The sequence below is a fragment of the Parus major genome, chromosome 13, assembly GCF_001522545.3.
Source record: "Parus major isolate Abel chromosome 13, Parus_major1.1, whole genome shotgun sequence".
In the NCBI taxonomy this organism is placed as follows: Eukaryota; Metazoa; Chordata; class Aves; order Passeriformes; family Paridae; genus Parus; species Parus major.
In genome coordinates, this window is record NC_031782.1 from 11,834,244 (window position 1) to 11,861,234 (window position 26,991).

General features: G+C 40.3%; 4 protein-coding genes across 5 annotated transcripts in view; 3 read left to right on the forward strand and 1 right to left on the reverse strand.

Moving 5' to 3' along the window:
- Positions 1 to 6: 6 nt before the first annotated feature.
- Positions 7 to 5,368, forward strand: CCNG1 (cyclin G1). The gene is made up of 7 exons (XM_015642231.2): positions 7 to 134; positions 510 to 773; positions 1,782 to 2,035; positions 2,625 to 2,697; positions 2,780 to 2,878; positions 3,116 to 3,310; positions 3,876 to 5,368. Exons 2-6 carry the CDS (start codon positions 510 to 512, stop codon positions 3,305 to 3,307), a joined length of 882 nt encoding a protein of 293 aa, XP_015497717.1. The 5' UTR covers positions 7 to 134; the 3' UTR covers positions 3,308 to 3,310; positions 3,876 to 5,368.
- A 1,129-nt stretch (positions 5,369 to 6,497) lies between these two features.
- NUDCD2 (NudC domain containing 2) lies at positions 6,498 to 10,847 on the reverse strand. Its single transcript, XM_015642232.1, has 4 exons — positions 10,480 to 10,847; positions 9,121 to 9,169; positions 7,792 to 7,943; positions 6,498 to 6,895 (listed from the first exon to the last, which is right to left on the reverse strand). The coding sequence occupies exons 1-4, from the start codon at positions 10,666 to 10,668 to the stop codon at positions 6,812 to 6,814; spliced, it is 474 nt and encodes a 157-aa protein (XP_015497718.1). The 5' UTR covers positions 10,669 to 10,847; the 3' UTR covers positions 6,498 to 6,811.
- A 90-nt stretch (positions 10,848 to 10,937) lies between these two features.
- HMMR (hyaluronan mediated motility receptor) lies at positions 10,938 to 26,159 on the forward strand. Of its 2 annotated transcripts, none has more exons than XM_033517623.1 (18): positions 10,938 to 11,044; positions 11,503 to 11,601; positions 12,195 to 12,271; positions 13,096 to 13,176; positions 13,887 to 14,075; positions 14,307 to 14,393; positions 14,674 to 14,774; positions 15,800 to 15,874; positions 16,009 to 16,187; positions 16,989 to 17,137; positions 17,433 to 17,647; positions 18,208 to 18,324; positions 19,149 to 19,307; positions 20,472 to 20,624; positions 20,728 to 20,827; positions 21,089 to 21,265; positions 21,762 to 21,924; positions 25,152 to 26,159. In XM_033517623.1, the coding sequence occupies exons 1-18, from the start codon at positions 10,990 to 10,992 to the stop codon at positions 25,181 to 25,183; spliced, it is 2,208 nt and encodes a 735-aa protein (XP_033373514.1). In that variant the 5' UTR covers positions 10,938 to 10,989; the 3' UTR covers positions 25,184 to 26,159. The 2 variants fall into 2 exon arrangements, with proteins under 2 accessions (XP_033373514.1, XP_015497455.1); XM_015641969.2 differs by lacking the exon at positions 25,152 to 26,159 and adding an exon at positions 22,556 to 24,300.
- MAT2B (methionine adenosyltransferase 2B) overlaps positions 25,203 to 26,991 on the forward strand; it is a gene marked incomplete at its 5' end in the record, with an annotated part of 14,980 nt that continues 13,191 nt past the window's right edge. Inside the window, one exon of the mRNA XM_015641971.3 lies at positions 25,203 to 25,259. Within this exon, the coding sequence (XP_015497457.2) occupies positions 25,203 to 25,259 (57 nt within the window). The remainder of the gene's footprint in view (positions 25,260 to 26,991) is intronic.

Sequence of the window (26,991 nt, forward strand, 5' to 3'; positions counted from 1 at the left end):
CTCGGGGTGCGCGCCGGTGCCGCGGGGCCGGACTGTGCCCGGACTGTGCCCGGACTGTGCCCGGCCCCGCTCCGGACACTCCGGCCTGCCCGGCCCCTCCTCTCCTGGGCAGGGAGCGCCGCCGCACAGAGAAGGTAAGGGCGCTCGGCTGGCTCCCGTCCCGCCGGCTGCACGTTTGGGTTCCCCGTGCCGTGTCCGCTCCTTTCCCTCCTGTCCCTGCCATGGGGTGGGCGTTGTCCCTCTGTCCCTCCATCCCCCGGCGGAGCCCGCAGGTGCTCGTCCGCCGGCAGAGCCTCGCGGCGGCGAGGGGCAGGCCCGGGCATGTCCCGGGAGGCGCTGCCGGCGCGGCCCCGCCGTGTCCCGCACACTCCCGGGCTGCGGGGCCGGGGTGCTCCGTGCGTGCCTGGGCTTGCTGGTGCCGCTGCGCCTTGGCCCTAGAGTTTGTGAGGGTTTTGGTGAGTTTGCCGCATTTTAGCTGTTTGATTGGCTGGCGTTGTTTGTCGCGGCAGATGATCGATACCCTGGCGAGCGGCGAGGCTCGGGACCTGCTGCTGCAGCTCCCCGCAGCGCTGGAGCAGGAGCTGCGGGCTCAGCCCCGGGCCGCCGGCCTCAGGCTGCTCGAGGCTGCCCACGACAATGGCCTGAGAATGACCGCACGGCTGCGAGACTTCGAAGTGAAAGATCTCCTCAGCTTAACTCAGTTCTTTGGCTTCCACACTGAGACGTTCTCACTAGCTGTGAATTTTTTAGATAGATTCTTGTCGAAAATGAAGGTAAGGGTTTTTAAAGTATAAGCTCTCAGTCTGTTTCCTATTCAACGCTAGAATTAGAGTGTCTTGTGACACAATCTTCCAGAGATTCTTGATTGAGTGGAGCTAAAAAATTGTGTTCTCCGTTCAGATTTTGGTATTTAAAAACGTGTTGCCTCTGGAGAAGGAAAAACTGGAGGACGCCCATGGACTAGGAAACAGGATGGGTTAATGGCTTAGACCAGGACACACTGCCTGTCCTGTTGCATAGATACAAGAACATCTGAAATTACTTCTTATTTAACTGCCTTTTCAACCAGTCAATAAGCCTTGTATATATCAAGATGCTGTTGAACACTTAAAATCTGGTCAAACATTAGTTTGCACTGCATTCTCCTGTGCAGATGTGATATGCTGACCTGGGTTGTTTTTAATTGTCTAACAAGACAGGATTACCATTGTACAATTTAGACAAGAACAAAAGCTTGTTTCTTTTGTGTGTTCAAACAAAAATGAGAAAGCTAGATGGAATAGATGGGAAAATGATGATTTCAAAGACCTCTGAATCCAGAATAAGTAGTAAAAATTGGGACTGCATTGTCTATGGAATAAAATAAGACTATATGTACATATATACACATGTATATATACTTAAAATACAGTTAGAAACTCCCAATTTTTTACTGTCACCCAATATGCACAACACTTTAAGTCCTAAAAGCTTCCTATTAGGCTATTTTAGAAACTTATTAACAGGCCAGTTCTACTTTAATCAAATTTGTCTTGCAGTCTTGCTTTTTAGATGAATGAGATGCAATTTAAAGTGTGTAACTGTTCGTTTGTTTTTTTTTTTGTTAAATAAAGATAAGAATGTACGATAAAAGACTTGGTTTTCAATCTCCAAAAAACAAAACAACTCCTTGTCCCCCATAATTTTTTTATTAAATAGATCTGTGCCTACAGTTTGATACTTGCATGTTATAATAGCTGATCAGAGGCCTTCTTTGAAAATAACATTTCACTTTTCTTTAGGTACAGCCTAAACACTTGGGTTGTGTTGGACTCAGCTGCTTCTACTTGGCTGTGAAGGCATCAGAAGAAGAGAGAAATGTGCCCTTTGCCACTGACCTAATTCGAATAAGCCAGTATAGGTTCACTGTTTCCGATATGATGAGAATGGAGAAAATCATATTGGAGAAATTGTGTTGGAAAGTCAAAGCTATTACAGCCTTCCAATTTCTACAGCTCTATCATTCATTCATTCATGAGAATTTAAGCTGTGAAAGGTATAATAGCTAATCCTGATTTTGCTATAACTATCTATGACCAGAGAATATAGAATGTAGAAAAATAAGCAGGGAAATTGCTTGAGTAATTTGCCTTTCTTTACTTGAAAAATCCCACAAACTTTCCCCCTAACTGGTAATTGTCATAAATGTGAGCATCTGCGGTTTAATGTTATTGTAATTTTAAATATTGTTTGTATAAATGGAATACTGTTCTCTGAGCTGGAAACCAAACTTGCTCAATAATGATGGTATAATAAATCTCTGCTTATGCTGCAGCGAAGTATTGCCTCATTGTAAAGATTGCAAAATCTGGTTTAAAAAAGATTCCTTTTGCTAGTAAGCATTGAAATTCCTTGTTAAGCCTGCGTTGATAATGCAGCTCTTCCCCAGTGTAACACAAGATTTATTTTTGGCATTGGGACTGCCCAAACTGAGCACCTGTTTAAATGTAACCCCAGAAGTTCTGGGATAAATGAGGCCTTTGTTTAGATAACGAACATTCTTGCTGCTTCTCTGAGTTCCCAAAGCAATGCTGCCTTGATCAAGCTTGCATTCATCTAGATTTACTCATCTGTTTTTATTACAGGAGAATTAATTTTGAGAGACTTGAGACACAGCTTAAGGCCTGTCATTGCAGAATCGTGTTTTCTAAAGCCAAGGTAAAAATATTGAAAGTTCAAAGAAAATTAACCTGCTGAAACTTAACAAAGTAGTGTGTAAAAACATCTTCTCTCTCTCCAGCCTTCGGTGTTGGCACTGTCTATTATAGCGCTAGAAATAGAAGAACAAAAATTGCTGGAGTTGACGGAGACATTGGAATTTCTGCAGTTACATTCCAAGGTATGTGCAGATAAAATTTCAGGGAAGGGTGGAAAAAAAATGCAAAGGTCTACACAGTGGGGAAGGGATAAGTGCATTGGCATATTGGTTTCTTTTGTGGATTTCTTGTGAGGTTTTGTTGTTTTTCATTTGGTCTGGGATACTTGGCTACCTATCATGTTGGAGAAGCTGAAAGTATATGTACAAAGTGAAGATTTAACTAGTTATTAACATAGGACATTCTGTCTTGTTATGTAGATAAGCAACAGAGAATTGACCTTCTGGAAGGAGCTAGTGCTTAAGTGCCTTATGGAATATTCCTCAAGCAAATGTTCCAAGCCAAATGTGCAGAAATTAAAATGGATTGTGTCTGGACGTACAGCTCGGCAGCTTAAACATAGCTACTACAGAATAACACACCTTCCTACCATTCCAGAGACCACCTCATAATGGGTAAGTCCTTTTAAAATCAACTTCTGACATTGTAAAATCAACTTCTGATGATGTAGAAGTAAAATTAGCTGTTAATTACCTCCAGAGTCCTTATAGGTTACCTTCTGGTATCATGGAGAAATAACTGATGGCTGTTTTGGTAGCAGAAATGTTCTACAGACATTGGGACCGCATTCACACTAAAATGTGGAGTAAAGCTTGGAAAAGGGGGAAAAAACCCTTACCTTGCTCCTATCCCAAAAAGAAAACCATCTTGTTAGAATAAGTTTTTTGCAATTGTTCACTTAAGCCACTTACAAGTAAGACACTTTTATGCAGTTTTATTTGTATAACTGCTTAGTGAAGGCTAAAACCTGTAATGCAGTTACTGCTGTTACTGTTGTTCTACTCTGTAAAAATGGTGAACTTCTTCTTTACCTAGACTTTACTTCCAAGAGGCTACACATTTTTCTGTAAGAGCCCTCTTGCTGTTGTCTTGCTGAATTAAGATCTCATCTCTCAAGAGCTTTGTTTGGCTCTTGAAGAAAGCACTTCTGTTGACTGCTTTGTTTGGTTTTTTTTACAGGAGTACAGTAAAATGGAAAGACCATCCTGTGACCTTGTCAACAGGCACATGAATATTTGAGAAACAGTCTGAACCGTGATCTTAATAATGAAGAACTCAGCTCATGGAAAGCATACGTAACATTTCAGACTAAAGATCCTTCCAGCAAATACCAGCTCTTTTCATGATGAAGTCAACAGGAGTTGGTTTTCAGTCTTACTTGGTAGACTGTTTACTAGTCAGTGAAATAACACAATCCCAATACAAGGAATTTTAACACCTTGTAGTTTGTAGAGCAGCTTGTGTAATCTAACCTTGGTTTACAGTAATTGCAGGTGCTGAATTAGGTATTCATTTTAAAACCCTGGTTCACTTTCTGAGGATTATGCAATACTAGGAAAATCTGATGTGCAGTGCTGCAGTGGGTTAAGAAAGACTAATCCCATTCAATATTGACGACAACAGCAAATGACTGTCAGCTCACCTGGTGTGCTGTTTGAGCAGTGCCTTGTCTACATGTTCTTGCCAGGATGGGCACTGGCCTCCTAATGTTAAACACATTAAACATTAGCCTATGTGATAGCCACTGAACATGTTGAGTAGGTAGAGCAGGAGAAAAGAGAAACTTTACTGTGCTTCTCTAGGAAAGACAGTCACTAGCACAGCATCAGTAACTGCAGTACTTTGTAAGGGCTGTAGTTTACCAATGCCATGAGTTATCTCATTGAGTGTAGAAGCTTGGTGATATCTAATGAAGACTAAGAAAAATAACTGGGTCACATGTAACCCTTTCATGCACTAAATCTGACATAAGATTTCCAGAGTTTTGTACTAGAGGTAAATGCTGGTGCTGAACAGGCACATTGTTAAAGTAGGAGCAGGGCTTGTTCCCCATCTTGGCATGTGTGTAGGAGCAATCCAGTCGAGAAACATTGAAGATTTCTTCAACTCTGATCTCTTTGAGCTCTGTAAAACACAACTGTTCTGAAGACCAGGTCAATATTTGAGGCATTCATGCTTCTAGTGCTAACAAGGAAGTGAATAATAAGAATGTATTATTGTATGTTAGATGAAAAGAAGTTCTGGAGAGTGTTGCTAATGTCCTCTTGAATTCTGCATCACTGTGGGACAGAGGCTGTTTGCAACAGGCTGTTAAACCTGATTGTCATATGAACTGATGGAGTGGAGAAGGAGAGATCAAGAGGTGTGGGATGAGGTGTTAGCCAGCCAACCCTTCCCTGTAATGGTACCAGCTGAGGTGGAAACTATTCTTTGCATATCTCAAACTAGTTAAAGCTTTCACAGAAGACTCCATACCAAAGCTCTCTACTGGACAAATCAAGTCTTCTTATGAGCTCATGCAAAATGTGTAACTGGGTATCACACCTGTCAGTGCTGACCTGTGCAAAGTGGTTCAAAGGTGTGGTCAGCCTGCTGGGAGAGGATGAAATGTGCAATTCTAGTTGTCCTGTCTCAAGTACCTTTAAATTAAACATTGAAATGTACTTAACTAAGTAGCTTTTTTCTTGTTCATTATGAAATGTCTTAGTAGGAAGCCTATAAATGTGACTTATAACTGAACAGTACCTAGAAAAAATTTCCAGGCAAGAAGGTAAGACATAATGAAGATTTTTTTTCTTCGCTATTTAGTTTTATAAGATATTGAGGCTGCATTGGAACAGTTAGACAACTACATGAGTAAATGGTAAATATCTCATAATATCTGTTCCTCAGTAGTGAATCACAGAATGGGTCAGGTTGGAAGGGACCTGCGGGTGTGATCAGCTGGTCCCATCTCCTTGCTCAAGCAGAGTCATCGCAGAGCACATGACACTGGATTTCATCCAGATATTTCTTGATTAACCCCAGTAAGACAGACTCCATATCATCTCAGGGAAACCTGTTCCGTTCACAGTCACTGCACAGGAAAGAACTTCCTCCTGTCCAGGTAGAACTTCCTGGGCACCTGTTTCACAGAATGACGAGGTTGGAAGAGACCTCCAAGATACTGAGTTCAACCCATGCCCTAACCCCACAACTAAACTGTGGCACCAAGTGCCACATCCAGTCTTTAAACACATCCAGGGATGGTGACTCCACCACCTCCCCCAGCAGACAATTCCAGTACTTTATCACCCTTTCTGTAAAATATGTTGGCACAGCTTGAGACTGTGTCCTCTCATTCTGTCAGTTGCTGGGCATACTATTCTGCAGTGTCTACTGGTATATACTGGTCTCCTCTTAGCTGCCTCTCCTCTGGAGGCTGAAAAGCCACAGCTCCCAAAGCCTTTCCTGAGCTTCCAAAGCCTCCACATCCTCTGGTGGATTTGCTCCAGAAGATCCATGTCCCTCCAGTCTTGAGCAGCCCCACTGGACACAGCACTCCAGACCTGGCCTCACCAAGGCTGAGCAGAGGGGCAGGATCACTTCCCTGGCAATGTTCTTCCTGATTCACCCCAGGATATAATTGGCCTTCTTGTCCCCCAGGGCACTGCTGGCTCAAGGACAGCTCATTGTCCACCAGGACCCCAAGGTCCTTCTCCACAAAGCTGCTCTCTAGCAGATAAGCCCCAGCCTGGTGCATGGGGAGATTTCCCAGTGTAGATGAGGAAGAAAAAGAATATATCCTTGCATAAAGACAAGTGGTATAACTAATTCGTTTACTGTGGTGTTTCTAAAAAGACAAAAATACCCAACCCAAACATTCAGCTTAAAGACCTTACTTTTTTATGTACACCTTTCTGTATAGTTTGTGTCTTAGTATCATAAAGTTATCACAGCTTATAAATCAGCTGGTAACATTTTGTCTTCATTCTGCTGGAAAAGATCTTTCTTCTCTTCACTGAAGTACTTTTGACAACAATCCATTAAAGAGATCACTGAAGTCTTCAACAGTTACATGATTCCAGTCCTTAACTGTAACATGGAAATTGTCTAAAGGATCACATGTAAAAAGTTCACTTTTCAAGACTAGAAAAGTCTGGTCCTCCTTTGCTGTAGTTTCCAGAAATTTCTGCCCCACTGAAGTCAAATCCAGGGTTCTGATAGAAGCAAAGTTAAAAATTGTTTAGTAAGTAAATTATTATTAAAAATTAAAAAATCCCAGACAACCCACAAACAAAACCCCTAAATTGCTTTTTGTTAATATTCTGCCATTGTAACAAGAACACATAACAATCATCTTGTCATAGATTTATCACAGCACTGAAATTCCTGGAAAATGCATCAACAAACTCTGAATTGTCACAGTTTGGTTGGCCACTGCTGAAGTAACTTTGTAATGCTGTTCTTGACTTAGCAAGTAGTCAGACCTCCCACAAAATAAATGAAGGAAAGTTTAAAAAAGAGATCTGCTCTTTGTGTCCTTTGAAACTGCCTTTTGAAATCTAAGATGGATAACAAGGTTCATAAAACTGCTGTTCTCTGCTGCAGTACATAGCCTGCTGATTCATCTGGTATGTAAAGTGCTGTAATTACACAGCTCTGCAGACATGTACAGGAATAGTTGTGTGCCAATTTAGGGAATTTTAGTAAAAGTGCAAGGAACAACTTTTCCAGCTGACTATTCCACTCCATCTTACATTATAAACAAGCATATCCAGTAGAGTTTGATGTTCGAATTTTATTGTAAATATGGCTATGTCATAATTCTAGATAATAAGAGAAGTTGTGTGTAGCCTAACAAGTGAAAAGTTGTTAGGAAGATGCAATTAGTAAAACAGCACTAGCACCTCCAAACTCACCTGAACTTATCACAAACCCTGCAGAAAGAGTGCAGACACAATAATTTCTTCAAAGCACAGTGATAAAACCTTGTAAGCATTTTATAGATATTGAACTAAAGCCTATATTTCCATGGCATTTGCTCAGTTTTTCTGGCCATAACCTCTGTGTGCTAACAAAAAACATAAGGAGTAATTATGGTTCTTTAACTTACTTCTCTTTGGAATCGCTCTAGTGTAAGTTTCCTTTGCATCTGGTCCTGTACCCAAGGATCAGCAGCATATTCATTTTCTAACAGAGATGTCCAACAGTTTCCAGCATCTCTATTTGTCTTCATTAGAACAATTCGTATCAGCTGCCTGTCTTCTGTTGAATGAGAAAACACATAGAGCAACCTTTAAACTCACTCCTGGTTCTTTTCTTGGTTTGGTGAATTCACCATTAACAAGCCCAAGACATGAAGTAATTTGAATTCTTAATGCAAATGCCATCCTAGTTCTTGATAAATAAATATTAACAAGAAAAAAAAGGCTGAAGCAAAGATAGCCTGTACTGTCATCTCTCCCCTTTTGGCCTGTAAGATGCTGAAGCTGTTTTAAAGGATTAAACACAGTTCATACTTCTATTGCAAAGTAACCTCTTGGAGATGCTCACAACAAAGATGTAATCTATTTATATAGACAACTCTGCTAAGGAAATAATGAAAAAACTTGAGGTCAGGCTTTACAGAGAGTTATTATCAACAAAAGCCAGAACTAAGTTTTAGCAACAAACAAACAGATGATTATTTAAACAGAGTGCGTATTGCCATAGAGAATATATCAGAAGCATGTTTCAAAGTAAATGTGCAGGGCATTTAGTTCTACTGAAGTTACTAAATACAGTATTAGAAGTGTATTTTGAAGACTATTTGCATACTGAAAAAAACAGGGCTTTGCTTTACAATGTGTATTAACAGTTTTAATGCTTAAATTACTAAATTATCGATAAATATTTAAAATAAATATTGAATGGAAAAGAAATTCCTTCACAGGAAAACACTGAGAGGCACAGTCCACAAATATGATTGCTGAACCCCAAAACAGTCTGAACACTTTACAATATTTATGCTTTTTTTTTCCCTCATTATATGTAGGAACCTTAGTGTGCTTATTAAATTTCTTTCTGATTCTCTTGGACTGTAGATTTTGTTACTCATTCAAAAAATGTACTGCATAAAAAGTAATAATTATGGAGAGTCATAGACCACACAATTGTACCATAACTGTCTACCTTTAAAAGAAGGTTTCCAAAAAAACTTCTGTGTGGAAATGTTTGTAACCCATTGATTATGACCTTCCAGGATGTGGCATTTTCTCATTAACCTTAGCCTCAAGTGCTTTTTTAATACCTCAGTTCCTTAATCCAGCAATAGTGACTGCCTTTACAAAGCTATGGGAAGAACATAATCGTTCCCATGAATAAAGAGGGGGTAAACTATTCTGCAGTGTCTACTGAAAAGTTTTACTGCTTTTATAATGTAACTTCAGATATAGGTTATTACCTAAGGTCCACGTTCCTTCATCAGTTACTGTAGAGTCAAAAAGTTTACCCTGCAAAAGACAGGTACAATATTATAAATCAGTAAAACCTCTTCAGTACCTAGTTCACATTGAGTTATATAGTTTTATTCACAATTTAACCACTTTGTATTCTGCTGAAAATGAATGATCTGCCCCTACAAGTATGTTTGTATGTAGCTTGTCAAAGAATTATTACTTGTTATGCAATTATTTTTTTAATTGAAGCATTTAATACCTTAATTGTTTCAGTATCTGAAGTCATTGAAAATGCTTGTATTTTTCAGCAGGAAATGCCATTTTAAAGAATATTGTCATGAAAATGCAGGTGTTTTTGCCAGGAGTAATATCTAGCCCTGATGCAGGGTACAGGCAGTATGAGCACATCATTGTAAATGTGAAAGCAAATCTGTTTTTAAGCTGGTTTTTTTGGGTTTTGTGGTTTTTTTCTTTTTTGTTTTTTTTTTTTTTTGTTTTGGTTTGTTTGTTTTTTTTTTTTTGCTTTCTGGAGCAATTGAAACTGTGCACTGAACTGCTGTCCATATTAAAATCCAGGTGAATTTATATCATTATTTCTCACAGAATCGCCAAATGGTTTGGATTGGAAGGGACCTTAAAATTAATCTCATTCCAGCTCCCTGCCATGGGCCAGGACACCTTCCAATATCCCAGTTTGCTCCAAGTTCCATCCAGCCTGGCCTTGAACAGTTCCAGGGATGGAGCATCCACAGCTCTCTTGGGCAACCTGTGCCAGGGCCTCTCCACCCTCACGGGGAAGAATTTCTTCCTAATATCCCATATAAAACTGTCTTCTGACAGTTTAAAGCTCTTCCTTCTTGTCCCATCACTACATGGCCTTGTAAGAAGCCCCTTTCCAGCTCTCTTTTCGTGTACTGGAGAACAGGCATCACCTGTAAAACCTCGTGCAGGTGAGCAAAACTGTTTCCAATGAATGTAATTTTTACTGTACCAAACCTGGGACAAAGAACAGAGAGGCACCACAGGGCACAGATGTGCAAACCTTCTCCCAGGCGGCTAATTACAGCACATGAGGACACAGCCAAAGCTGTGCCAGGGCAGGTCTGGCTTGGACATCAGGAAGAAATTTCGCAGAAAGTGTGACTAGACATTGGATCGGGCTGCCCCGAGAGGTGGCGGAATTACAGTCCCTGGAGGTGTTTAAGGAAAGCCCACGGTCGGCTGACACAGTGGTCGGTCATAGGCTGGACTCGACGGTTTCAGAGGTATTTTATAATCGAACCAAGCCCGTGACCCCCCAGCGCCCTGCGGCCTCCGCGTGGGGCGCGGCCGCCGGCCCGTTCCCCCCGGGCTGCCCGCGGTACCTGCAGCAGCTCCTGCCCGCACACGGCCAGGGAGATGTGCTGGCTCCGCAGGCTGCAGCGCACGTCCTTGGCGCGGGTGCCCGGCGGGACGCGCACCTCGATGAACACCTCCTCCAGCGTCTGGTACCAGCGGCCCCACGGCGTCCCGCAGGGTACCACCCCGCTGCGCTCCTCGAACGGAGCCGACATGGGACACGGCGGCAGCGCTCGGCGATCCGCACAGAGCGAGTCGAGTCCCGCACAGAACCCGGCACAGAGCGAATCCCGCACAGAGCGAGTCCCTCACCACCCCTCGACCCCAGACCCGCTCCCGCCCCGGCCCGCCGGGAGCTCCCGTCCCGCGCATGCGCACCGCCGGCCACGCCCCCGCCGGGCCCGCAGCGCGCGTGCTCCTCGCTGTGCTCGCTGATTGGCCGAGGCGGGAGGGGCGGCCGCAGCTGATTGGCTGGGCGGTGCGCGCTGCGGCCGTTGGCCCCTTTGAACGCCGGGCCGCGGGGTCCCAGTGCCGTCATGGCGTCTGTGCGCGCGCCGCCCCGCCGCCACCTCCACCGCGATGGGAGCGCTGGTACGTGAGGAGAGGGGACGGAGGGAGCGGGGACAAGCCTTTCGGCGGTGTCCGAGAGGCCGGGACCGGCCTCAGTGTGTCCCTTACTGTGAGGAGCAGCCAGTAGCTTGAGGACCCTCTGAGTTGTGGTAGGGGTCCCCTTCTAAGGTAGAAGGTCCCGACTTCGTGTCTAGCTCTGGTATGCAAAACACGGTAGTGAACGTGTATTATGTATGTAGTAGTGGTGCCAAGCCTTTCTTGCCTCTGGTTCCATAGTACAGCGCTGTAAGAGGAATGTACAGAGCTTGCCATGGCTGAGGCAGTGCTAGAGAGAGGGTTTTATGATGTACGAGTCTCTCGCAGTGAGATTTTGGCTGTAGTTCTACCCTAGATGTGTTATCAGCCTCAACTCATCGAAGCTGAAAACCCGGTCATTTACCTTCATTGTTCTTTGCTGTTCTGAAAAATCTCATTTCTAGCACGTACCTCCCTGCAAGGATCCCATAACGTAAAGCCATCAGATGGAGTGGGAAGTTTGCTGTCTTCTGAAGCATGCCAAGGGATTAGGAAACAGAAGAGTAAGTAAAAATTGCATAGAACACAATGATAAGATATCTTTAGGTGCTACAATTGTTAGTTGCTGTTACTGCTCTGCTGTTCAGAAATTGGTTTTTGTTGCAAAGACTCACTGCCTGCCTTCCAGCTTAAATTAGCAGTTGTAAAAGCATCTATTGGAATCTTCCAAAAATAGCTTTATATGTGACTTCTGCTAACTAGGGGGACCTCTGGAGGTCTAATAAACTACTTATTAGCGTAGGGTTAGAGATATTTTCATGCATTTTTAATATCTAAAGCATCCCTCAGTTGAAAACTGACATTATGGATCTGGATCGTGGCAGGGAAACTTGGCAGAAGTGGAAATATCAAAGCTGTCTGTCACCTGGTAGTCTCTCTCTAAACTTTGTCAAGTGCCCAGAAGGCTAATATCGAACTGGCTGATTGCAGTAAAAAAAAAGTAAAGCTGGTATTGGGTTGTGAAGTTGATAATTTAACAACTTCAATTGTTAATTAACGGTGGAATAAATTAACCTTCTGTAGTTTGGTTTTATTTGCCTCCCCATATGCATGCACACCCTCTTCCTTCACCATTCTCTTCTACATCCTTCTATAGGTGAGACAAATCTGAGCAGTGAAAAGAGTGCACCCACCCCAGTAACTGCAAGGAGACTCACATCTCTTGGATCAACAGTAAGGCTCTGCTGTGGTGTCTGTAGCACTGTTAAATCCCAACTAAATCTCTCTGACTGCTTGAACAATTCAGCCTTTTCGTACATTTGTCATTGATCTACCCAAGTGAACAATGAAACATGTTGTGTCTGTGTTCCTTAAGACCTAAGCAGGAAAAATGAAATTGCTGCATCCTTGGGAATCATGTGGTAATTAACTTGGCACTAGAGAGCAGCTTGCTATATTTGGTGCTACACTCTTGTGTTCTCTTTTCCTCTTGCTTACCATGTAATTATGGTGTGACTCCTTCTTTTTAAGGAGATGGTGTTTTGATTCCTGCTCTCATGGGCTGGATAATGCAGAGTGGAAACCCAGTGGTGAAAGAAAGAGGGAGGCATGATACTGCATGTACAGGTTCTCAATGTCCTGTGCAAGGATATGGATTTCAAGATTAATAGCTTAACATGTTGAAAAATTATAGCCTTAATGTACTAATTAGGTTAATGAGTATTGATGATGTAGGATGAAATTCTGCAAACAAACCTGAGGTGAAGGTATTAAAATGTTTTTATGAAGCTTAGGGGTGCTAAAGTCTCCAACTTTGTTAATGTTCTTCCTGTCCCTATGTTTATGGGCTGTCCCTTCAAGGTAATGCTGGAGAGAAAGTAGAAGGGTAAACCCCATCCTAGCCTAATAGTTTTCTGCCCTGTATGGGAGAGACAAAGGTTTACCCTTTATTTGCTGTGTATCTTTGTTGTATTGTCTATGTGAAGCACCCACTCTTGTATTTAATTGTGTTCAGCTACTATGAAGGTAGAGATTTCTAACACATCTCTCTTTCAAAGCCTGCAAATGGGATGGTGAAGACTAAAAAAGATCTTATGCTTATGAAAGAGAAAAAGAAACAGAAGGCACTGGAGAAAGAGGTATGAATCCATTATGTCAATGAAATCCTGTCATGTTTCCCACTTAAAATAATAATAAAAAATACAAGCTGGTAGAATTGGCCTCTTTTGCATCACACAGCATACAAGTAGTTTACAAACTGCTCTGTGCAAAAGAAAGATTATCAGATATTTTGGTTGTACAAAGCTAATGGAATTGCATTAATTCCTGCTGATTATGAACAACTATTCTCAGTCTTTTCAAAAACAGAACTAAGTCCTCTGTTTGCTACCCCAAAAAGGTTCTGTTTTGTTGAGCAGTCTCTTGCTGAAATTTTTTGCTCACTGTCATACTTTCAATGCTTAAGAAACACCCTAAACTGTATCAGTACGCTTCTGTGTGCTAATTAATGCCTTGTGTCTCAAATGTCATGTTCTGCCTTTTTGTCTGTCACAGCCAAAAAGGAGCCTTGGCTTTTGTTGCCCATTAAAGCTAAGACTATTCTAATTTTAATGTTGTATCTGCTCGGTAGCATAAAATAAATCAGATGAAACAGTGCTGTTGTATGGTGTGTAATAACAGAGAATTGTGATGATTCTGTTATTTCCTCTGAATGAGAATTGCAGATGCATATTCTGAATATGAATGTTTTATCTGAAAGTAAATACAGTTTAGATACCTGTGCCTGTGGTTTACTTGGAGAGGCTAAACTAATGAAAGTAGGAAATAAAGAAAATACCTCATGTTTTAGATTCGTGCATTAGTGAGAGAACGTGGAGAGCAGGATAAGAAGCGTCAGGCTCTGGAAGAAGATCTTGTTAAGACTGAAGCAAAGCTGAGTGCTGCAGTTCAGGAGAAAACCTCTCTTTCAGCAAATGTTGCATGCCTGAAAAAACAGCTTCTGGAGTTAACAAGAAGCAATGAACTACTAAAGTCAAAGGTATTCAGACAAAAAAGTGTATCTTGGCTTTGCCTTTGTTATTGAGCTTTCTGTGCAAGAGGAAGCTTTAGTTGCTGATCAGCATCTGTTTTGATATAAAGCATGTCTGGTTTGGGATCTTGTGCCTTTCTCTCTAAACACAAGAGTGGGAGGGAAACACTTTGAAAGGTTTTTGTGAACAGCAATTCATACAGGTATACACTCAGTGGTTTTATCTTCTTTTCTAACAAGCTGTCTGATGATGGAGTGCAGAAGAAAATGAGCAGCCTGTGCATGGAGTTGATGAAGCTCAGAAACATGAGAGATGCTAAGGAAAAGGTATGACCATTTGCACAGGACAGTAATTCTGAGTTGCTCAGGAACAAAACCACTGATCCTCAGTGTAGTTTGAAGCTGTTGGTGGTGGTAGTTGTTTCACAAGTGCCTGATATCTTTAAAGAGGGATACTTGCAATCACATTCAGCATAGTAGCTGGTGCTATCATTAAACTGGAGTGATGATTAAATTTCAGTTCACCACTCTCTCTTCCACAATGCCTTTTTTTTTTACTAGATCTCATTTTACTGTTAATGTGTGGTTTTTTGTTTGTTTATTTAAGACTGCGCTGGCAAAGCAGGAAGACATGGAAATGAAGCTGCAGGAAGTGCAAAGGAATCTAGAGCATTCAAAAGGAAAAGTAGCACAGTTACAAGAAAAATTGTAAGTATAAGGAAGGGAATTAGATAAGATGATATGACCTGGTGTTTCCATGCTTCTCTTTTGTAGTAACCAAAATTGAGGCTGTCTCCCTACTGAGAAGGAACAGATGCTATCAGTGTTTGTAATCTGAAGTAAATAGGATGGAATGAAATTCTAACAACAGCTGTGGTTTGATGAAATGACCATAGAAACATTGTTTCTGTAGTGTATCTAACCTTTTTCCAAAAGACAAACTGTATCATGTCAACCCTTTGTCCTCCAGTGTGGTATGGATGAGGTTTTCTTGGTATGGGGTGGGAAGGGAAGACATATGTCTTTGTTGTTCAGGCTGGAAGAGGACATTTGTATGGATGGGACATTTCTGACAACTGAGTAAGGAATAAACAAGAATAGAAAAGCATTAAAGCAGGAGCTGAAATCCTAATTCAGCAGTTTGGCATGGATTTGATGAACACATTCATGTTCTCCAGAGAAGTGCTTTGAAGAGCCATTGTGGTGCCCTCAGAGCTGCTTTGATGCAGACATGTGCTCTGAAGAAAGGCATCTGCAGAGTCTCTTGGTTTCAGCAGCTCTGTGTGGCTAGAGAGTGAATTCCAACTTAGCACTTTCTGTTCTGCCCAAGAAATGTCATGTGCTGCACAGGAACAGTGCACTAACACGTAGCCTGTTGCTGGGGACAGTGACCTTCCAAGCTGTGTTAGCACGATTGGCACTGCAGCACAAGCTGAGCTTGTGAAATATACAAAGGTAATAATGCAGGTAGTGCAGGTCACAGAGGGAGGAGATGCTGATTTGCTACAAAAGCTGCATTATGTTAATGCATTATTATGTTTGTGGCTTATTGTGGCAAAATGTGGCTTAGCATCTTTACTACAATGAAAAGACTACCTGGAACAGGTATGAAAAGAGGGTAGAATCATGTCTTAGAGACAATATCAGTTTTTCAGCAAAACTGGGAGATGAAAAGTATGTGTTACTACTAACTCTAATTTGTTTAAATATATCTGTTATAAAACTGGTTTTAGGTCTGCTACTGAAAGAGAGAAAGTTGAAGAAAAGTCTGACACTGAAAAACTCCTGGAATATATTACAGAGCTCAGGTAACAACAAATTGCTCTCAAGAAGGCAGTTTTCCTCTTGGAAACCAACAGTCCTAAACATTTTCCTTTGTGTTGATGTGTAAGCTTACAAAAAAAAACTTAGTGGTAACAAGTGCCTGAATTTTTTTCTACAGTAATGTTGCAGAAACAGCTGAGAAATACAAACTAGAAGTTGCCCAGATGGAGGAGACACTGAGTAAGAAAGACCAAGATATTGAGATCCTGAGGAATACCCTCAAAGCAAAAGAGGAAGAGTCATCTAAACTGATGAAAGAACTTAATGAGAGGTGTCAGTTTCTTCAACAAGATAAAGGTAATTGTTAGTTCTTGTACACTGTTCCATATGTGGGATCACTCACATCTCTTAAAGGATCTCAAATAGGTGTTTTCTAAAATGTCCATTAAGACTGGTTTGTTCCAAGCAAGAAGTCTGAGCTCCAGCTAGGAAGACCAAGGCATGTTTTTAGTAGCAGGGAATCACTTCACATCTGTCATCTGTTAAGTCTGAATTGGTGTTTCCATGGAGGATAACTTGGGTGGATAGTATACAATGGAAATTGTAGGAGTGGCTCTAATCTGAAAGGTGGACACTAAGAAGTTCTTGTTCCTTACTCCTCACTGGGAAGCAGTATAATATTGTGTGAATTCACTGCTAGCAGCTTGTACACAGGTTCATTGAGATATTGGGAATGTGGCATGGATCCTTCTTCACCTCCTTACTCCCTCTCTCCCAGCACCAGCAACTCTGCAATCTGACACATGCAGTCAGTTTTCTGTACCAGCTGCCTTCTTTGTGCTAGCTTGTGGAAGAAGCTTTGGGAAGCTCATGTATTTTCCCTTGCCATACTGCTCTTCTGATGAAGGCTAATTGCTTGGTCCAAACACTTCTGCTGTTAAAATTATTTTAAAGTGGTATACCTTGAGCCAATTTGGAGGTGTTTCCAGATGGGTTGTAGGTATGGGTTTGTTTTGTTGGGGGGTTTTCTTTCCTTGTTTTTGGTAGTTAAGCAAGGGAGAAACAAAGATGGAATGGAAGTATTATGAATGATATGTATTGTAGCTATTTGAAGATAGAGAAGGTAACGTGTGTTATATTTACAATTTTTCTGTGCAGAGAAAGAGTTGTCTGAGGCCAAAGGACACTTCCTGAGTATGAATGCTGAAATAGAAGACCTGAAAAAAAAAAAAGATTTGGTGGAACAAGAGCACCAAAAACTGCTTCAGAAACATGAGGAGGTCATCTCTCAGCTGCAGCAAGAGAAGGTAAATAGAAGTTATAAATTAGTCTAAAAATAGATTGTAATCCCAAGGATTGGCACTAAAAATTGTTGTTTTGGTTATGCATGAGACGTGCATTCCACAGATTAGGTTATCATTAATAAGGCAAAATGGGTACTGGCCTGCAAGAGCTTGTGTGGCCTAATAGGTCTAAGAATCATTGCTGGTGGGATGGGGTTTTGGTTTTTCCCATAGATTTCAAATTTAAACACTGCAAATTAGTCCTTTAGTACCCAGAAAGTACTGGTAGTTTTAAAATCTGTGGTACTTTGACACACAGGAGTTATCTGCATCAATGCAGCAGAAGTTACTGGAGTTTGAAGATGAAGTAACAAGTGAGAGACATCTTCTGGAAGAAGAGCTGAATGATACCATGAAGGAGCTGAATAAATTGCATGTGAAGGAGAAGAAAGCTGAAAAGTTGGTGAAGCGACTGGAACAAGAAATCAAATCTCAAGGTCTTGAACTCACACAGATGGAGGAAGATTTGAAAGGGTTTGTGAAGGAAACTTTCTGATTCAAGCTTTGAAAGGAAAGAAATATTAAATTAGTAGTGTAAACAGAGCTTCTGAGCCAAATTCAAGTTTTAGAGATCTGAAGTTATTTATTGCTGATTGTTGATTACTGATAGTGATGATATCACTAGTAGCAGTAACTTGAGTCAGTTTCATATTGCTGTAATTTAAAGCAAAATAAAAGCCTGTTGGGATTTGCTAGAAAGGCTGGTATTTTAGTGCTCTGATCTTGCTGTGCTGGGTAAACTATGTGCATGTTGTACTGGCTATTTCTGTCCTGGTTTTTCAAACCAGTTGTTTCTTGTCTAAGTTTACTATTAGGTCTTCAGTCTATTCTATACCTCCTTTGGAAAACAAGAGGAGGGGGAAATCCTTAGTAATACCTGTTGTAAAGATGTTGTGCTTTAGTATGTGAGAAGTTACTAGTTTGTCACAATTAAATTTATTGCTGCTGCTTCATGCCTTCTGTAACTGATAGCAGCATTTGGTGATGTTCACACATACTTCTCTCCAGAGTGCAATGCTGAATTTTTATTTCAGGAAGAATGTGGAGTTGGAGCAAATCAAGGCAATGCATAGCAGTGCTGTATTGAAAATCCAAGAAGAGCACAGCAATACACTGGAGAAACTTGGAAAGACTATTGCTGCCTTTGAAAGGTATTTAAGTTTTATTAAGTTATAGGACAGGCATTATCTCTAAGATGACAATGAAATGTACTGTTCGTTTATGTGCCTTAGCACTTCACACAACATGTGAGTGTTGGCATGGTGTGAGAGCAGAGGATTTTTTGATGGTATTTGGTGGCATTAAGAATTTATTTCTTGAGTGTTAGGCAAGCATAATGACACAGTATCACTATGTAGTTCAGGAAATTGTATATTTCTTGTTCTAAAATGTAGCCAGCAGGAGGAATTCAGTGGCATTGAATCACAATGAGATTTGTAACTAGTGATGGTGTTCTTGGCACTGAAATATGCAAAAAGACTTGTATAGATTCAAAATTTGCACTGAATTGATAATAGTTCCCTATAGTTTGCAATTCTAATTTTAATATTGCAATTCTTTTGCCTTAAAGTATTCAGGTTTAGAAAGTATATAAAAAGTGATACTGTTATTACTAGATGTGTGTCACCCATAAAGGATCCTGTGAGATATTTGCCAATGCCAACTACAGACTGTAGATACTTTGCTGGTTAAAATAAGCTTCAGAGAGAATAGGTCCTTTGTGTTTTAAAATACCTACAAAAATATAGTAATATCTGTTTCATTGATTTTGTCATAATGTTACTGCTTACAGCTTTATGGAATTGTGTTGCAGTTTCTTTCTTGCCTTTGGATTTATCAGTGCCTGTATGCTACCACATCTTCAGATTATAAAATCTTTGCTATTTGCTAGGACAAGCTGTTGTAAAGTGTGAACACGTCAATCTGTATTTTGCATGAAGTAACAAGATTTTTCTCATTTGTACTGTAATACCAGCTATAAGAAAACATCAGCTGAAGAAATTTATAGTTTTAAACTGGAGAATACCTCTCTGCGAGAAGAAGTTGACAACCTAAAAAAAGTAGGCCAAGAAAATCTGCAGTTGCTTCAAGAAGCAGAATACAGTAAAAACAAAGCAAATGAAGAATGTGCAAGGTAGTACACAGACAAACTTCTCCTTAAGCTAAGGAACACAAACTAAGGCTTGCCTTTCTAACTAGAACCTCATGTGATGCTCTAGAAGATCAGATCAGTATTTGGTGTAAGCTGAAGTTTCTTGCTTTACCCAGCACAGAAGGTTGAAAATACTGTCAGACAAAATTTATTAAATTTATATGCATTAGGAAACTGGTCTGTCCAATCAGTTATTTTGACTTTTGTCTATATATGGAACTTAGAGGAAAAGGAAAATATTTGAATGAAATATGTTGGAATATTGGCTGTTTCAGAAATATCAGTTACAGTGACTGCTCTGCAAATAAGATCCCTAGGGGAGATAAGCAAATACTTAATGCAGAGCTCACTCTTTGCCACTCCAGTGTGAACAATGTCACCTTGCATTCTGCTTACAGGCAGATGCCAATTAATGATCCATAAATTACCACACTGTGGTGGTGTAAACTGAGGTCTTCTTTCTGCCTAATGTGAGGCACTGATGAGAAATAACAGTGCAGCTGATGAGAAATAATACCTGAGAAGCTGTGTTAGGGCAGTAGTTTGAGGACATGCTTCTCTGACTGTCTAACAGCAGTTTAGTGATACTGTTCTCTATGGTTCTGTGCTGGTTAAGGTGCTGCTCTTTCTTTCCTCCCACCTGCTTAATGTCTCCAGTTTCATTAGAGCTGGTAAAAGAAAAACTGAAGAGGTATTTCCTGGCTGAGGTGGCAGGGAAGGGATGGAACAAACAGCTGGGGCTGGAGAGGGGTCAATGCTTTTAGGTGTAGGCTTTTTGAAGTCTTGCATACATCCGCACTGAACAGTCTTGATTATTTCCTGCTTGAACAAATCTCTGTATGTAAAGCCTATCTACTAAACTGTTCCTGCTAAAAGCTGTTGCCATTGAACAGCCTTAAATGAGCAATGTGATCTTTGCTTCAAAAGGATTGCTTGCATCCTTATAGGAAAAGGTAAAAATGTTGATCATCTTAAGTTTAATTGCCTTCTCTACTACTGTTTTCTTTGTGGCACTGTTTGTGCAAACCTTTATTTCAGTTCTACTAGAAGCTTTTCAACCATGGTTATTTGTGGGTTTTAGATTTAATGTAGTGGAGAAAAAGTAAAAATCAAGGGCTCATTAAGAAATGAAGGTATTTTCCTCAGGACGCTTTTAGAAGTCCAGACCAAGCTTGCACTAAAAGAAGCAGAAACAGAGAGAACAAAAGAGTCTTGCCTTGCACAAATGAATAAACTTCAGGAAAAACTTGAGGAGCAAACTCAAGATCTGAAAAGAGAACTTGAAGCAGAAAGATCAAGGTGACTTTCTCAAACAGCATATTATGGCACAGCCAAGTTTTATTGGGAAGAAGTGCTGAGAGGTAACAAGGAACATAATAAAACTGTGCTTCTTGCTTTTTAGGAAAACCATAAATGAAGATGTGACCTCTAGCTTAAAGAAAGAGATCAAGACCTGGCGTAAACTGTATGAAGATTTACATAACAAAGTTAAGCCTTTTCAGGTGTGTTGTGAAGTAGGTGTTTGTTAGTATCTGTTGACCATAAGACTTTTGCAGTTGGCTCAAGTTCTACTCTGGAGAAGTAAATATGCTACTTTCCATTCTAAAGTATTTATTCTGCAGTGGTTTCCTAAGGTGCTATCTAATGAGCCAGCTATTCACCTTCCCAAACTAATCTTCCTTGGTAGATTTCAGTTCAGTAAAAAGTTCTGTGTAGTTGAAAGGAGAAATGAAATACATTTGAAATACTCAAATGTATTTCAGCAACAACTAGATGCTTTTGAAGCAGAGAAGAATGCACTCCTGGAGGAGCACGGGGTAGCCCAAGAAGAACTGAATAAACTGAGTGATGCATACGCTAAACTACTTGGTCACCAGAACATGAAGCAAAAAATCAAGCATGTTATGAAGCTCAAGGAAGACAATACCCACCTGAAGCAGGTTTGTGAAATGAAAATGAGAAATCTGCAAGTTACTAATGTGCTTGATACCTTTGTTTGTTGCTCTAAATATTTATAGACTAATCCTGCAAGCTACTTATTTCTTGGTTGTTAAATTCCCTGCATGAAGCAGATTACAATAAACCACCAACCTCCAGAAATGCAAGAGTTTTATTTTTGACTGAATTTACAACATACAGAGGGATCAGCAGAAAATAGATACCTCTACTATTAGCTTGGTTGGCCTTTCCTACCTTTTTTTGGGGTCCCAGACTTAAACTGTCTGCTGTAAGTTTCAGAGTGCCATGCTGCTAGTGGTGTTACACAGTACCTGAATGTGCTGCTCGATTCTCTACACCTGTTTGTTTGGATTGGGTTTTAATGCCACCAGGAATTGTCTATATGTTTGGCATTAGGCAAAATGGCTCCCTCAGTAAATGATGAAGCAGGCTCTTTTCCTGTTCTTCAATCTAACTTCCAAGTACTGTTTTCTCTAGGATGTCTCAAAACTGCGTGCATTGCTAGCCAAGGAAAAGCAAACCAGCAGACATCTTCAGGAGCAGCTATGTGCAGTACAGGGCATTAAGCGTTTTGATCCTTCCAAAGCTTTCCAGCATGATAGCAAGGAAAATATTCCTCCAAAAACACCTTTAAAAGAAGGTAAGTTTGATATTGGTGTAGCCTTTGTACCTCTTAAGCTTAACCAAAGAGGATATGATAGTCTTGCATGGTCTGCTGCATCTGGAGGAGGTGAATGGCATCTTGTTCCACAGCAGATGTTGGAGGCTGCATCAATGGGGCACTCCCAGTGTAGAGCTTGCTACTGTGCTTTCCAGCCAGATCCTTACAACCTGTCAGGAATAGGTGGTGTGCCAGGTCAGCAGAGCCATTTTCCTCCTGTTACCAGTTAACATTTTCCTGCTGATGAGGTGACCTGAAGTGTCCCTGCATGAGTCATGGGGTACAAGTGGCTCAGCCCAATCTTTGCACCCTGGTTCTTTAGCTGCTACCTGGTGTTACCTTACCCCACTGCAGGTGTCAAGGTAAGATGCAGAAGGTCTGCAGATAAATGTGGAGCAGAGGAAAAGATGGAGAGAGCATGGGGACACACCAAGGGAAGCAGAGTAGGGAAGAGAGTTTCATTAGAGTGTCTGTCCCAGCATCTGAAATCCTGTGTTGCCTTGTGAGATTTCAGTGTAGGGCCTTCTACCCTCCAGGAGACAAGAAATTACTTAATGTGGTGGGAGCAATTGGTGAAAAACTCAGACTGAGTAACAATTTTCCATTGCAGGTCATAAAAACAAAATTTGAAATCTTCTTGGTATTAAGAAAATAAATCACCCATAAATTTGTGTGCTACTGGAGACTTCAACAGACTGCTTCTTCAAGTTGAACTTGGATGCTGTATATAATACATATCAGTGGGAGCCCTAGAGAAATGATCTAAAACTATATATTTTTAGAAAAATTGTGTTTTACTGGGAAGCAACAGCACAATCCTAACTCCTGGTAACATCATTACGGGCATGAACTCTGAAAAGTGTTCACTGTTGCATGTTTTGGCTATGCTGAAGCTGCTTAGTTAGGTTTTAAACAGAGCATTTTAAGTTTGGAAAAGGAGAATAAGCACTGGAGAATAGATTACAAATGAAATCGGATCTCATGTAAATGGGGTTTTTTTGGTGCTCTTAATTTGTTTGCTTTTTGGTGTGGTTTTTTTTTTTTTTTAATCTATCCAATGTATACAATTGCATGTTAAATTAATTTTATTGTTTGTAGCTGCTTTGGTACCAATGGCAGCAATACTGCCAAGAGATCCTTTTACTTCTGTGGCATACACACCATGGAACCAGTGTAGAAATGTGACTGTACACTTAATTTTAATATTTTACAGGATCTATATTCAGTATATATGAATTTAAATCCTGGGGCTAGGTGTTGCAGCTGTTGATCTTCAGAAGAATATTTTCAGGTCAAAGTCAAATTGACTGCATTTATCAAAACATTTGTGCCCTGTGACTAAGATTAGTGTCTTAAGAGCAATGCTGTATCCGCTGGACTTTTCAACTGCCACAAAATCTTTGTAGCCAGCTATTGTAAGTGATCAGTGCTACAGTGACAGGAAATAACAACAGAACTTCTCTCACTTGGGTGGGAGGACACCTTCAGAATTCACATGCATTGTACAGACTGGCATTTTTGTAAGGGGGAAAATCTGTTAAACTGCATTTAAAATTAAGAACATTTTAGCACAATAAAAATTTTAAATTAAAGAATTTGTCAATTTACTTTGCAAACCAGGGATAAAACACAAAATTACATTACAGTGGGATTTATCTAATGTACTTTTTTCTAGTCTTGTCTTCAAAACAAAGCCCAATGTCAGTCTTGCCTCAAAAACTCCATTTTTTCTTTAGTCTTAGGGAAATTATTTAGCTGAACTATACAATACATACTACCTGCAATTCTCTTATTTCCTTAATACAAAATATTGAATTTAAGCCAAAGGTGGAACTGTGTTTTTGTTAGTGTATGTTTGTGCAGCTGTCTTGCACAGAGCTGCTGCAGAGACAGTACCCAAAGCTTAGCTGGTAGAATTTATTGCCATTTATGCTGACATTGTGAGCTTACAGAGACTTCATAATTCCTAGGAAATTATATACAAAAAATGCATGTTAAGTCCAAGGTTAAGAAGTTGCTAGATGTCTTTTAATGCCATCTTTGTGTATTTGCTGGATTACTTGATCCTCTGAAGACTGAGGATGAGGATTAGTTTCAGGTGTTTTAATTAAGAGAGCACTCAATATACAGCCTGAAGTGTTGAGAGACATTTTGATAAGTTGCTAGAAGTGTTTTATACTGGAGCTCTCTCCTTGTGAAGAAACAAATGAAGGCTTTCTTGTCTGAAAGATGTAAATGGAGTAAAAAAAAATGTAGAGGAAACAGAGGAATGTTAATGGAAGGTTCCACCAAACTCGAAACATAAAAATGGAGACACTGAGTTAAGGTTTTGTTTTTTTTTTTTTTGACTGAAGGTACAAACAGGCAAAGGAAAGCCAAGAATGGCAGGTGTCATGGGACTGGGCTTTTAGAGTTGCTACATCCTTGTTTGATACAGCTGCCATGAGCGTGCTTATACTGACAGGAAGAGAAGGGAAACTCCAGCAAATAATTCTTCTAGACTTACAGCAAGGGTGGTCCTTGAACTTTGAAACATTGATAAATCATGTAGAGCAGAGTGGGGAGAAAGGCAAAGGGTGGCAGTCAAGTGGAAATTGAGGGCTTTTTGTCAGCTTCAGTCTAGGAAGCTTTTTTTGCTTTCATGCAAAAATGAAATGAAGTATTAAAAGTATTAAAAGTATATGAAATGAAGTATTAAAAACTGAAACCTTGACATTTGTAGCTCAACTGACATTAGTATTCACTTCAGGAATCCATTACTTTCATGTTGTGGAAGATTATTTTTTTTTTTTTTAATTGAAAAATACATGATTTAACACAAAAGTTACTGCTCTGATCATTCATCTTGCTTTATTGTAGCAAGAGCTGGTCTGTGCTTAGTTGAAATATAACCTGAAGAGCTCTGAGAATTCTCAACCTACCACACCTAATTAGAGCCCTCCTACGGTTTGCTATAAAAGACAAACTGTGTAAGACTCAGTGCCAGTGCTTTGCATGGGTCTCATGCACACAATGGCTGTGCTTGCTCATGCTGGCTGTTATGAGGTAAAAATTTAAGCTCATAGTGAGCTGCTTAAATGGTACCACTGAGACCAGACCAAAAGCTTTACAGGATTTAGAGCCACATGTGATATAGGGCTTGGATTTGTTTTGGTTTCAAAGGTCAGCAGAGCCAGTGCTGCTCTCAGTCCATGTGTTCTCTGCAGGCACAGCAGACAAAGGGACAAGTGCACAGTAGAACTGCAATGATTTCCTAGGCTGGTAATTCCCTCTGTGGTTTGGCAGTGCCTGAAATGCTGCTGGAAATGGAGCAGGTAAGGCTCTGGGTATTTGCATTAACAGGTTGCTACCACACTTTGGTTACAAAATCAAGGGAAAAGCAAATGGGGAGGAGAGAGGGAGACTTAATTATGCTTTAGTCTCTCTGAATTACAGTCTGAAATGTTAATTTAATGAGTGGTCCATTTAGTCACCCAGGGATGCATAATGCTTAAGTGACTGTGATCTAGACAGCAATATAATTTTTATTGTAAAATCATAGTGTTTCATAAAGTGGATGTAACAATAATAAAGAAATTAAAAGTGTAGGTAGAACACTATTATTATAGAACACGAGCTCTGACTCGAGGTAAATATTTGAGGAAAAAATAGATTATATTACATAATGAAGATACAAAAACTACATATAATTTAACTTATTCTGGTGACAAAGATGGTAATGCATTTTACAGGCTCATTTATGATTGTTTGAGATTTCAGTGTTATGCTTTTGCTATTTTCCTCTTGCTCTGAGCCAGGAAGACAAAATTTTTATTTCTCCATCATGGTATTTTTGTTAAAATGGACAAAAGGGAGCTCTTCCAGGCTGTGTGTTGGGAGAAAATGATGTGACATCAGGTCTTACCTCCATGCTGCTAAACAGTCTGGTATTTCTTTGTAGATTCTTCTTGATTTCAAACTATAAATTACTGATATTTTGAAATAGAATTCTAAAGTTAATGGAAAGGAATTAAATGTCAATAGATTGTCACATGGGAAAAAAGTGCATCTTTTCAGTCTCATTCCATGAAGGCAGAAACTGGATGAAGTACTTTAATTTTTTTATGTATATGCACTTTTTTGTCCTTGAAATGTTAGCTGTTTGTCAAAAATAAAGGTAATTTACAATATTCTATAAAATTTTAGTATGGTTCTATTAAATTTTGGTAGGCTTTTCTGGTGTTCTTCTTTGAGTACTACTATTTAAAACTATTTTAATCAAGTCAATTTGAAATAAATTCATTGGCATAGATACAAATGTGAAGTAGCTACAGGGAGTTTTGGCCAGTAGTTTTTATGCATCTACTTCAGTTCTTTTGCTAAAACAATGCTAGGCACAGTCTCTGCCTTTGTGAGTCAGAAATGGTACAGTAACACTTTGTGTATAGAGTATCCTGTTACCTTCAAAACTTCTATTAAAAAATAAATAAAATCTGTCACCTTGTAAGCATGTAATTACACATATAGGATGAGTACTGTAAGCAGTCATTGTGCTCTCAAAAACAACCCTTTCTTTGTGGGATTGACCAGTTGCTTTTACATCGAACTCTGGATAAAGGCAAATTGAAAATGCTTATTTTTCTCCATTCTAAAAGGAGGAATAAAGTGATTTATAGTGAATACCTAACAGAGCTATATGCAGGCTAGTATGATACTTTGATCTAATTCTGAACTTCTACTTTGTTTTTTACAAATGAGAAATCACAATAGAAAAGTTCACAGTTTCAATAGGCGAAATGTGGTCAAATATTAAAACGCAGTGCCACATCTACTTACTGCAGTAACTTTTATTACTGTTTAAAACACCGTGACCATGAAAAGCGGAGCCAGCCCTGCAGGTACGGCAGCCCCAGCGCTTGCGGTGCCCCGGGAGCACAGGGCCCCTCTGAGGCCGGGAGCGTTACGGGGCCGCCGCGGGCGCTGCTGCTGTGAGGCGCTGTGTGAGACGCTGTGAGGCGCTCTGTAAGGCTCGTGTTGCTGTGAGGCGGTGTATGAGGCGCTCGGTAA